General features: G+C 34.5%; 5 protein-coding genes and 3 pseudogenes across 8 annotated transcripts, besides 1 other annotated feature; 2 read left to right on the forward strand and 6 right to left on the reverse strand.

Annotated features, from left to right (window-relative positions):
* Nucleotides 1–11,323: part of a mobile genetic element that runs on past the window's edge.
* On the reverse strand, nt 130–414 carry TVAGG3_0361210 (protein of unknown function, DUF4106 family; the record flags this gene model as incomplete). Its single annotated transcript, XM_051231448.1, has 1 exon — nt 130–414. One exon carries the CDS (start codon nt 412–414, stop codon nt 130–132), a length of 285 nt encoding a protein of 94 aa, XP_051101178.1.
* On the reverse strand, nt 2,255–3,201 carry TVAGG3_0361220 (annotated as a pseudogene). The gene has a single exon. A coding segment is annotated over exon 1 (947 nt).
* TVAGG3_0361230 (protein of unknown function, DUF4106 family) lies at nt 4,029–4,565 on the reverse strand (the record flags this gene model as incomplete). The annotated part of the gene is made up of 1 exon (XM_051231449.1): nt 4,029–4,565. The coding sequence occupies one exon, from the start codon at nt 4,563–4,565 to the stop codon at nt 4,029–4,031; it is 537 nt and encodes a 178-aa protein (XP_051101179.1).
* On the reverse strand, nt 5,107–5,650 carry TVAGG3_0361240 (protein of unknown function, DUF4106 family; the record flags this gene model as incomplete). The annotated part of the gene is made up of 1 exon (XM_051231450.1): nt 5,107–5,650. A coding segment is annotated over one exon (544 nt), but the record flags the coding sequence as incomplete, so codon positions are not given.
* TVAGG3_0361250 (protein of unknown function, DUF4106 family) lies at nt 6,578–7,048 on the reverse strand (the record flags this gene model as incomplete). The annotated part of the gene is made up of 1 exon (XM_051231451.1): nt 6,578–7,048. One exon carries the CDS (start codon nt 7,046–7,048, stop codon nt 6,578–6,580), a length of 471 nt encoding a protein of 156 aa, XP_051101181.1.
* On the reverse strand, nt 7,094–9,297 carry TVAGG3_0361260 (annotated as a pseudogene). Its single transcript has one exon. A coding segment is annotated over exon 1 (2,204 nt).
* On the forward strand, nt 10,250–10,858 carry TVAGG3_0361270 (uncharacterized protein; the record flags this gene model as incomplete). The annotated part of the gene is made up of 1 exon (XM_001282529.2): nt 10,250–10,858. A coding segment is annotated over one exon (609 nt), but the record flags the coding sequence as incomplete, so codon positions are not given.
* Nucleotides 10,974–11,220, forward strand: TVAGG3_0361280 (annotated as a pseudogene). The gene has a single exon. A coding segment is annotated over exon 1 (247 nt).
* Nucleotides 11,324–12,543: the final 1,220 nt, after the last annotated feature.

The following is a 12,543-nucleotide window of genomic DNA, read 5'->3' on the forward strand; positions in this document are numbered from 1 at the left end:
AATGACCAAATTTCATGAAATTTCTCTAGACCGACTTTTACAGGGGTAGCCAAAACTCATGAAAATCGTAAAAAATAAGAGAGTATTTTGACAACTTCAAACAAGTAGGGTAGATGCACTCTTTATTTTTCAAGCTTGACTTTTTACAATTTGAACTTTGTTCGCGTAGATGTGAATTCTGAAAGAAGTATGAGGGTCTTGTATGACTTTGTACTTCTCCCATAGTTCATGTCTGTCAAACTTACCTGCCATGGACTCTTTCATAAGTTCCATGAAATCGTCTTCGGACAATCCAGGGAAAAGTATGATATCAGTAAGTATTCTTTTAACATCCTTACTTAAACTCTTTGCTGTCTGTACACATATTACGACTGAGATGTTAAAGTGTCTGAGCTTCTTAAGAATTCGACACATGTCTTGTTCTCTGTTCTTTAACAAAGGATGAGAAGCAAAGTCATCTAAGATAAGAAGACATCTGTGAGGGTAAGTCTTCCAATCGTAAGATTGCAATTTCTTCGAAATGTATTCTATCTCTTTCTGTTTGTTTCTGAAGTGTTTCTTCTCTAATATTCTCTGCATTTCCTCATTTGGGTCTTTAAACTTCGAATTGACATACTCATTTATAGCATTGTACTTCAAAACTCTTCTTTGGTACTTCTTTATCCAATCTAACAACTCAGAGTCTTTTATACATACTAACTTAGACTTTTTTATAATATCTTTGAACGAATTTACGGTTTGGTCAAATTGACCAGAAGTACTACAAATGACTACTAACTCATAGAATGGGTTCTTCTCATCTAGTTCTTGTTGTTGTGCAGCCATTTTAAGATAAGTGAAAGTCTTACCCGACCCAGGCGGTGCAATTAGACCTGTTATACCATTCTGAGCAAATAGGAACTTGTCATGTATGGGTTTTATCTGAGCATTTTTCCAACTTCCTCTTGTTCTTGTTTAAAACATTCTCAAATTTTTTGTCAATGTCAGCAAACTTTTTTCTACATATTTTTAGAAAAATTAAAAATTTTTATCTTTTGAAAATGTCTAGCGATTTCGCTATCTATATTCGAGACAAACTTTTCGACAGCAAAACATCTGTCGACCATAAAATCTTACATAGTGTAAACAAGAAAGGTGAATTTGTTCTAAAGTTCTGTTTCTGGGAATATGACAAGAACCTCATTACAAGAGCAGTCTTAAAATTTGTCAATGACAGACTTGTTGACAGAGATGACGCCGATTGGAAAGATGAAGTCCAACAAAAGTTCTTAGAATGCAAAGAAGGCACATGCGCTGTTTCTTGAAGATGAAATAGAAAACAGAATAGAAGAGCTATTAAAGGACAAAGAACTTTACAATAAATATGGTTCTGAGAAATTTGACATAACTCCACCAGAAAAGAAGAAGAAGAGAGAAAAGAAAGAAAAGAAAAGAAAGAAAGTAGAAGAGAAGAAAGAACCTGAACCAGTTCCAGAGGAAAAAGAAATTTGACATGTTAAAAATAAAATTTTATTTTTAGAACATTTCTGGGTCAATGTCAATGTTCTCTTCCTCTTTAGGGCAAACACTGGCTTAGACTCTAAAATCTTTTTACCCAATTTACCTTGAACTTCAACTATCTTAGACTCATAATATTCATAGTCGTCTGCTTTCTTTGGTTCATAAGGTATAACAAGTTTGTATGCTTTGCCTTCTTCGGTTTTGAGAAACTTTCTGTCAAAATTTTCTTTGACTGCTAACAAACCTTCTATGTCTAAGTCTTCAAAAGTTTGCACCATTTTAGTCACAATAGCAAACTTAACTGGTTCGATGTTCCAAACTTTGCTGAATGAAGACTTTTCAAAATGGTAGAAGTAAACATTCAAATATGTGAATGGGTCTAGTTCTTCTTTAAGTCCTGACATGTACTTGTTGACTGAATGAATATTTGCATCTTTTCTATCGGATAAAAAAATATTTTTTTTTAAATTTACTCAGAAAAATTTTTCTTTGTATATACGCGTTCTGTACGTCTAAAAGACTTTTTGACATTTGCCAAGAATGTTCGTTTAGACGCTGTCATATAACCATATTCTTGACAATATTGTTTATACGAATCGTACAATGACCTTTCATCTAAACACTCAAGTCAGTTTCATCTATGAACAGTTCATATACACTCTTGTTTGCTTCTAACAATGTTTGTCTCTCTTCGGTATGTGGAATTTGTCTTGGATTGAACTTTGAAATATCTAATGTCATAAAGTATGAGAACAAGTGGTTGTAAAAGTCAGATGTCAAAGTTTCTGCTAAGTCGTCAAAATATTCTGTATCTTGCATATGAGAATCTGACGTTCTGACAACTACATATCTTCTGTCAGAACTTTCTAACTTCATCGGAACAGCATTGTTTGAACCATAATGAAGTTTGCAACATTTTCACAAACTCTTTGGTCTTTATACTTTCTTTCAACAACTCCAACTTTGTCTGTTATAAGACTCTTCAAAGCATCTGAGTTCAAAACTTTTGTTGTATCTATACTTTGAAGTTCATTGCAAACTATAAGTTTCATATTCTCTATTGAGAGTTAACTTGCCACAGATGTTTTCTAAGTTTGTCATATTCGGATTCGAATAACCTTCTAACAGTTTGCATAAGATATCTGTAAAGAAAGTATTCTTACCTAGTTCCTTGTTTTCCAATTATAATGAGAGCAGTTTCATTTTTAGCACTTGGATGTTGTAAGATGTTTGCAAACCAACATAAGATATACTCATAGACTCTTTCGTTTCCATTGCATATAATTTCTTTGACATGGTCTAACCAAGCTTCTATAACATTTTCTTTCCATTCTACTTGTTCGTATTTATATCCAGTGAAGATAGAAATAGAAGTTTGGAGAAGGTGTATAGAACTTTTACCTCGAACTGAAAAATCTTCTAACTTTGACAATAAGATATCCCAAGCATCTAACATCTTCATGCCAACTTGTACGACTTTTATTTTCTTAAGTTTCTGTCTACATTCTTGTTCTGAAACTATTGTCGCTTTAGGTTTGTTAAAGACTACATCCCATTCTTTCATAACATAACATTCTGGGCAGAGTCGACATAAATGACTAAACGTTTCAAATTCTCGACTGCTTTGTTATAGTCTCTAAATGGACACATATTTCTGAATGCTTGGAAGTCATAAAAATCTGAAACATCTATTCTGTACATTTTTATAAAAATAAAAAATATTTTTTTTATTCTTGACTTTGTTGTTGCATTTGTTGCATTTGTTGTTCTTGAGCTATTTGTTGTTGAAGTTGTTCTTGTAATACAATACTTTCACCAGTTGCATCTTCCAATTCGAAACTTTCTGCCGTCATTGACAAATACATAGGACATAAAAGTTTTACAGGAACAAAGTTTGCGTCAACTAAGGTTAAGTTTATGTTTGCTAAAGTGTTTGAGTTCACTAAAGCTGAAAACTCTGCATTCGAATGAACAATAGGCAAACCAGCAGAGAAAGTGTTGTTTATACGCATGAGTATCTTTTGTCATAGTAGTTTGTCTGTCACATTCGAATAGCACTTTGAACCTAAGTTTGAAACAATATATAAAATAGGTGTACTTAAAGTCAATGGAACAGACATTCCTTGTATGACACCTTTTCCTGTTATAGGAAACTGTTGGTAGTAAAAACCAGATATAAGTTTTGTATTATAGCTCATATCGTTTATACTAAACTCAGTCGGACATCCAAACATAATGAAACCTGCTCTAGTTGCAGCACATGTTACATCCGTCCTTAAAGTATTAAATAAGTCAACAAAACCTGTTGGTGGTATATCTGAGTAAGTATCTTCAAAGAAGTATTTTTTACCATTCACAACAACAAAGTCTTCTGGTGTCAAAAGAGCAAAACAGGCTTTAGTCGTCATCGTGTTTAAGGTCAGTTTACAATACGTCCTTGAGGACTTTGTAAGTTTGTTGTTATAGAATTATATGACTCAGGGTTTTTAGTCGTAATAGTATAAACCATTATATCTTCTGCCATTTACTTAGCAAATAAATTTTAATGAAATGTTGTGGTCGTCAAATATTTTTATGACGTCTGGGAAACTATACTTTAAGTTCAACGTTTCACCTCCTTTCATAACGTATATCTTGTCAATGACATTATATGAAACACCACAGCAAGCAATGTCGGGTTCTATTTCTTTGATGTTTATATCGTCTGCCTCTGTCAAAAGTTTCAATAGTTCTTTCAAAATTTCATGAGGTGCGATGACATATGAGTTCACTTTTACAGGGTTGTGCTCAACCAAGTTTAACATTAGACCTAAAGCTTGACAAATCTTCTCCTGAGTTTTAAGTTTGTCTTTCAGTTGTTGGTAGTCATTTCGAATATCTGCAACAGAACTTAAGTCTCTGTTAACTTCAGGATATGTTGGTTGTTCTTTTACAGGAACAATTGCTATACCATCTTCGTCTTCGTATGGTTTCCCCACTTCAACATCTCTGTCTTTGACATTGACAACAACACTTTGACTGTTTGTTTGAGTTGGTGAATTTAACTTCACATCTGCCACCGCCATTAAACCTTTTGAAACACTCACGCTTCTATTTTTCGGAAATGACATTTTACTTAGAATAAAAAGATGGACGTATTTGAGTATCTCTTCGAATTGAAGCAGAACAAAGTTTACACACACAAACAGTACAAATACATTGACAGAATAGTTCTTTACACAAACAATGGAAAATGTTATAGAATAGCAGTCTTTGCTGAACCAAAATATTTTCATAAAGCAAAGAAAGTTGGTATAACCGAAATGGTGAAAGTTCTTGAAGCAGACAAAAATATAACAACAAAACTGACCGATATTTCTAAAGGAAAGTTTATCTTACAATTTTATGTCAAAACTGGCGTACTGTCAATATTTGACGGAGAGAAGTCAGTTCAAGAACAACTTACTGACCTGCTGCCAAAATCTGCTCGATGGAAGCTGTCGTTATGCCAATCTGAGGAGCCCAGCAGGTTTCATCGAACGAATCTTCAAAAGAGCATCTTCCGTGAAAAGTGCTATTGGTTTTGTAAACTTCTTTGCTTTCATTCATCTGGACCGTCTCTGTCACCAGTATATTGTATTTGTACAGTACCAACAGTTGAAATACCACCCATAAAGTCTTCTGAGTCAGCAAATGGAATGCCAAGCCAAAAGTTTGAACGGTCTCCATTTGTATATTGAGTTTTTTGACCTCCTGTATGAGTCCATACTTTCACATATGGCATAATAGAACTTTGCATTTCAGGGTTAATGGTTGTTGTGAAGTTGTTGTTAAAGTTCATAGCATCTAATGTCAAGTTGTATGACCTCATATCCTCAACTGTAGAATATTCTTCTCTTGGATAATATTTGCCATCTATGTTTATATGGTATTTAATACCAGGGTTGTAGAAGCAAGAATAGTCATTTATAGTTCGTCTGAACAGTACAAACATAGTATCTGCATGTTTCATTGCAGTTGTTAAAGCAATATCTGTTCTTGCACCTGGGTCAGCACTTTGGTTTCCAACTTCACCTGCAAAGTCTTTGACAGATATTTGGTGTATAGGGAACATAAGTGGAACTGCAATATATTTGGCAGCTAAAGCATTTGAAATATCTGGGTCCAACATATAGACTGCAAGTCTGCTTTCTATTCTCTTGCATTCAAATTTTTCGCATGTGAACTTAACTGGGTCCCAAGCATCTCCAGCAGCATTGAAATAATAGTTTACTTCAGTGTTGAGGTTTGAGAAACCAAAGTCTAAGTCAACTTTGTTTTTGCAAAAGTCGGCGAATGACATTTTATTTGCCCACTACTTCTGTAAGAGTGAATGGGTCTTGTGTTGGTGCAATGACTAAGTTATTTTTGCTTGGAGTAAGTTCGATAGAAATTTTTCCTGCCCAGTTTGGCAAGTATCTTAAAAACCTGAAGATGAGGAAAGATGACAAAGGAACTCTAAGTTTCAGTTTTACTTTGGTTACTGCTGCTGCAGTTTGTCCAGAAAGGTTAACATAAACTCCTGGAACGTTAGGGTCAAGTCTTCTTATTTTCTCAATAGTTGCATACTGGTCTGTTTGTTCTCTAGCTTGTGGTTGTACTGAGTTTCTCAAAGCGAACCATTCATAGTTTGCCCATGTTACTGTTTGAACTAAGTCAGAGTTAGAATATATCTTATATCCCATGAAAACTTCTGGAGCATATTGGTATCCGACATAGAAAATTCCATTGCAACCTTTCTTGTCAGACAACTTGGCAGAAGGTTTTATTTCAATGTCTTGTTCCACGTATAAGAAAGAGTTGTCAATAGAAATTATATGAAACCTGTCGCAAGCAATATCTACTGTTGTTGAAGAACCTTCTCCAAACTCACCTACGTTTCCATAAGAAACAGCAGTTGTATATTCGTAAGTTCCAGGAACTATTTCTGACCTTCTAATGGCATTGTCGCATTCGTTATACCATTCGGAAACATTTCCATTCATAGCATCCAAAACTGTTGGCGTTATATTCTGAGCGGCGTACATTTCATATGAGTAAAAATATAGAATAGTTGGATTTATATGTCATAATAGAACCCACTCCGACCAAGCTTTACTTTCTTCCTGACTGAGTTTTTAACTCTTCTTTTTCCTTCATTGCCCTCTGCTTGAAGTTGTTGCATCTTTGCATTATGTTCATCTAGTATGTTGCAAATTTCCCATGTCCTTTTTGCCTTTTGGCTCTGGTCGCCCATCTCAGGTAACCTATATCCTAGAAAGAGTTTGTCATAGTCTGTATTTGAGTCTTCGCGTATTGTTTGCATGACTCTTTCCTGAGTTTCCGGTTCAAGCTCTTCAAACAGTGCCTGTCCATATGGAATAAGCTCGTTTCCAAATATATGTTTTTGTAGCCATTCTGGTTTTCTTTCCATGTTACCAACTATATCTTTTGTGAATGGGAAAGCTTTTACCCAATCTTTCAGTCTTGCGTCGTTTATTTCTGTAGTTGGTTTTATTTTGTCAAGGAACATGTTTTTCAATACTAACATTTCATTTGGTACTGTCCATTTGAGTTTTCTTAAATATTCATCCCTTCTCGTTCATTGTCTGCAAAGTAAGTTTTTATGACATTTTGTAAACTTTCGTTTGCAAGGTCATGTACAATAGGTTCTCTTCCTTCTGTCTCCCTAACTTTCTTTCTAAACTCTTCACCAAATATACCATCTTTATGGTTCTGTGTAGTTCTTTGAGATAAATGTTTTAGAACGTCAGGTGTTATATTTCCATCAGCCATGTTCATTTCATACTGGTCCAAAATATCTGCATCTTTCATATCTTTCAATGGCATTAAAGCCGCGCTGAAAATACCAGCTATATCTGGTTCACCATTCACTTCCATTGCGTCTACAACTTCTTGGAATTGTGGTTGTAAGTTTATGAACCACCTATCCGGATTAGCTTTATGACCCCATCTCATTGTAGTTCCATCGTCTGCAGAAACAAAAGTAGGTTTGTTTCCATCTTGGTTAGGTTCTGAATGAACTTTAAACAATGTTTCATTTCTATATGTTTTCTTGAAATTTAACCTTTTATTTTCACCGAGTTCATCCGAAGATTGAACGTTAAATGCTCGTAAGTAAAAAGGGTTGTTGTATTTGTGTACATTTTTTTCAGTTCTTCCATTCTATGCTGAATATTTTCATCTGGTGTTGGAGTCTTTTGTATGTCGGCAAACATTTTTCGATATTCTTCTACTATGTCAGCCGAATTTTTTTTAGACTCTTGGAAATATTCCATATTCTCCGCATACTCTTGTTGAGGGTCAAGATTTTTCGGCTGTTCCAAATCTTCATCTAGTTCTGTGAAGTTAGTTTCCAAAGGAGGACTTGTTCGTTTCCTTCAGGCTCTTCTAGCTGTTGTTGCTGAACTATTTCTTCCATGTCTGGTTGTATCTGAACTTCTTCCTGTGGAGTTTCTTGTACCTCATCTGCTGGCATTTCATATATTCCGAGACCGTTTTAACAATTTCCCTATCTACGTCATCCGCATTCATAAGCTTTTGTTCTTTCGTTCCGTCTCTATTTTTTACGCGTTTCATGACGAAAGTTGAATTGTCATTTAGCTCTGACATCAAATATCTCGGAGTAAATTCATCCATGTCATTTGGATGATATGCTATTAAATCATATCCCTTAGCGAGCTTGTATTTTCCAGGTTTGAGATTATATCCGTTTTGGTGCTGAGCCATAAAGCTAAATAGGTTCGGGTCAGTATTTCCATCCTTGAACTTTCCAATAGCTTCTTTATATCTGTCACTAAAGTCAACAGTATCTGGGAAACCACACTCTTCTTTAAGCATTTTTAAGAATTCTTGGTTTCCTTGTTCTCTACTTCTTTTATGTCCTTGCTCTGTTTGTGGTTGTTGCTGTGCAGTGTTTTGAACTGTTGGTTGTGGTGCAGTGTTTTGAACTGTTGGTTGTGGTGCTGGATTTTGAACTGTTGGTTGTTGTGTTGGTTTTGGTGCATGCCTGTGTCTGTGTCCATGTGACGATGTAAATGTTCTAGGTAGTCCTGGTGCAGGTGCTTCTCTTGGAGGGTTTGGTGGTATATAAGTTCCACCAGCTGGCACATATGTTCCATCTGCAGCGTAATGTCCTACCTGACTTTTCGTTTTTAAGAAAGCATTTACTAGGTCTGTTTTGGTCTGTTGTAACTCTTTTTCTTGACTTTTCACAACAGTTGCTCTAACGGCGTCATAGGCACTTTGAACTGCCTGTCTCGTTGCTGCATCTGTTATTTTCGTCATATTTTGTGCTACTTCTTTTAACTCTTTGTCGAAACCTTCAGACTTCAGTTTCTTTCCAGATGAGAAGTCGTTCACTTGTTTCACCTTACTATGAAGAGCTTCGAAGGCGTTCTTAAAGTCAGCATTCGTTAAAGCTTCATTTGAACTGTCTTCATCCGCTTGTATTTTTGTCCTTATTGACCCTATAAGTTGGGCTGCTTTAGCGTTGGCTTGGGCATCTAACCAGTCATTGTTAGCTTTTATATATTCTGCGCTTTTCATTGCCTTTTGCATGGCTGCGTCGTTATTTTTACTTTCTTGTGCTAAGTTTTCATACTGTACGGTTTGGTTTTGCAACTGTAAAAGTTTTTCTGCCTTTACATTTGCTTCAACTTCTTTTTTATACTCATCGCTATCCATATATGTCTTCAGGGCTTTTTGTTTTATCTCTTCATCTTTCAGTACTTTATATTGAGTAGTATGGTTTTTCAAATTTATGACATCTTGTTCCATTTTTGCTACTTCTGCTGCTTTTTCTGACACTTTTTTCGCATATTCCTCTGTACTTAGTTCTTTCAGTTGTTCTTCTTTCTTCTTTTTCTCTACGTTTAACTCATTGAGTTTCTTTGTGTGTCTGTCATATTCTAGTTTCTTTTCGTTTTCACTTATTTGTTTCTGTATGTCTATGTTTGACTTTTTGACATCTGTTATTTGATTTTTGAGTGAACTCAAATTCATTTGACTTTGAGGGTTATAGGCTGTTCCGTCTGCAGCTCCACCATAGCCTGCCATTTTCGCTAAAAGTGCCGCTCTTAAACCTCCACTCTGTGCACCAAAACTCGGTTTAAAAGCATAGGATTGCTTGACATTTGTTGCAACATAGTGGGGTCATTCAGCATTTGTTGTTGCAACTGTTGTTGTGGTGTTAGTTACTATTGGATGTTTCAATGCTCTCTTCCTCTTACGTATATTCTTACGTAGCTTACGTGGCATTTTAAGTGAAGTTAAAAAGCGGTTTTTGACAGATGTTTATATGACACTTTTTGTTCAGCACAAAAAACTACTCGGTCAAAGTGTTGTCAGTTTTGTAAAATAACCGTCCTATCTCATTCTATAAGGGGGAAAGGCTTCTCAAAGTATACTTCCTTGGAACGCCTGTAACTTTTCCTGTAGCGACGATAGACCCTTACTTGTCCGGACAAAGTTATACTATTTTGAGTGTTCTACAAAAAAGTCAACAGCGACGACTCTCAAAAACCGTTGTGTAAAAAGTTTTACCGTTTGACAAAAAAGTATATATAGAAAACAAAAAACGTTTATAGTTCATTCAATATTTGAGATGGAACGGTTTGCCAACGGTAACTATTAAATAAAATAAAAAAATAGAGGGGGTTACCGTTGACGAAAACGGTTTATTTTAAACTTTTCTATGAGTAGTCCGAAAAAAACAGTTCATTTTTGTCTAATGTACGCGTCTCGAACAGTGAAGCCCAATTCAATAGAATACTATCTCGAAAAACAAGAAGCTGACACTGCTATTCAGTCTTTAATACAGAACCAAGCTCAGGAGAACTCAAAAGACTCCCAATTCAAATCGACATCCAATTCGAAGCAATTAAAACTTGACACGAATGTTTTAAAACCACAGCCCGCACGAACAAATACAGCTCTAAGAATAGACCAAAGAATACCGAACAAAGAGTTGAGGTCAAGATTGAAATTACAATCGGATGAGTATTTTTCCCTTAACAACCAGGGAAATACTCCATATAACCGTATCTACACAAATACCGTTAAAGAAACAATAACGGCATACACAAAACTCTGTCAATTGGTCCCCAACCAGGACCAATTGACGGACATTATATGTTCCTACCTTCCCATATTTGCTGAGTGTGTGGAAGGTAGGACATTGTTACAAGCTTGCTTACGTATGCCACCAAATCTCCGTCAACAATTTGCTCAAATTGTACATGAATTTAAAGCTTTTAACAACGGATACGATGAAGATGAAGTAGCAGATGAATTTGGGGAAGAAAAAACATTTTTCCCCTCATATAATACGCCTGCAACAGTATTTCCTACTAATGAATTTCACAACTATTGTGTCGTTATTTAATTGTTGTGGATATGCCCACAGGTGAAGACATTCTCAGTGGTGACTTCATCGAAGTCTGTATCAATACAGAATTGGGAGAAGATGAGTTGCACAAATTCTCCTACGTCGAACATATATTCAAACCAGCACACCAACTCTTTATCGAAACTGAAATAACACTCACACAAAATATGTCCATCTCATTTAAATCCAAATCAGGACGTCCATACAGAATTTGGATGAACTACGTCCTCCTCCACTACGCCGACGATGACGAAGAAGAGGAAGAAGAGGAGGAGGAAGAAGAAGAGTCCTCCGAATTCACACCAGAAGACTAACAATTTTCCGAATAAAAACTTCATTTATACTAAACATCTTCGGGGCTAGAAGGGGCGCAGCCCCTGGAAGCCCCACTTCCTTTTTTTTTTTTTTTTTTTTTTTGATTTACTTATCTTTGTATCAATATCATTTTTTATTTATTTTATTTTTATTTTTTTTAATTGTTAAAATAGCTGAATTCGATTGCGTTTTCATTCTAGTTAAATACTTACAGAATTTTGATGGTATCACCATTTGGCATATCCGATTTTATTCATTTTTCCATCTTTTATGACTTTGGTGCGGATCAATTTTTTTTCATACTCTTTATTTCCAAATTTTGGTTGATTATATTTTAAACAGAATACTGCTGATTTTCAAAATCAAAATTGAAATTACTCAAATTTTATTATTTTCCATAAAAAAAATCAAACCTATCAAAAAAATTCAACAACTCTAAAGTTGTTACTTCAAAATTGTGTCTTACAAAATCTAATTTTTATCTTCAAATAATTTTCGTTTTTGAAATTGATTTCCACGTGACAGTGCAAATAATTATTAATTACAATAACTTCAAATATTAGAAAATCATAAATTAAAAATATGATAATATTCAGAAATTATGAATATCTTCTTTGAGGAACTTTTTTTAGGTTTGCAAAACCATTAAATCGGCAAAGAAATGTCGAACGAATTAACCATATCATCAATAAACCATTAATTCTGTCAAAAAAATGAAATCTTTAAGCCAAAATAAATATAGCCAATTTAAACTTAATTCTTTCTGTTTCCAATTGGTTCAACTCATGTATGGGGTGAAAAAATCATAATTTACACTATTTCAAATAGAATGAATGTATTCTTATTCATTGAGTTTATAACATCATCACCCAAAGATAAAGATATGATATATAGTATAAAAATAGAATTGACATCATACCTGGTTTCAATATTTTATATTTTCCCGTTTCCCATATTTGCCCCGCTAATAAAACAATAATTTTCTAAAAAACACTATTTTCCATGGATTTAGTTGTTTTTATCACCATTAACATAAATTCAATAACTTCTATTGGAGCTACACAAATTGCCATACCTGATTTTGCAATTTATACACCTAATAAAATTACTACAAATTCACAAGTTCTTTGAGGATTATATTGATCATCCTAGAATAAATTTATATCATTTTTTTTATTATTTTGAAGATCTGAAGGAATTAACGGTAAATTTTTCGACATTTAATCCACAGTATATCCAATCCTATATTAAATATAATATGGGTTCAATAAATTTTATTGAGCTTTTTTTCCCAATAATCTAGATTTTTCTTTATGTATATT

The sequence above is a fragment of the Trichomonas vaginalis genome, chromosome V (assembly GCF_026262505.1).
Source record: "Trichomonas vaginalis G3 chromosome V, whole genome shotgun sequence".
Lineage (NCBI taxonomy): Eukaryota > Parabasalia > Trichomonadida > Trichomonadidae > Trichomonas > Trichomonas vaginalis.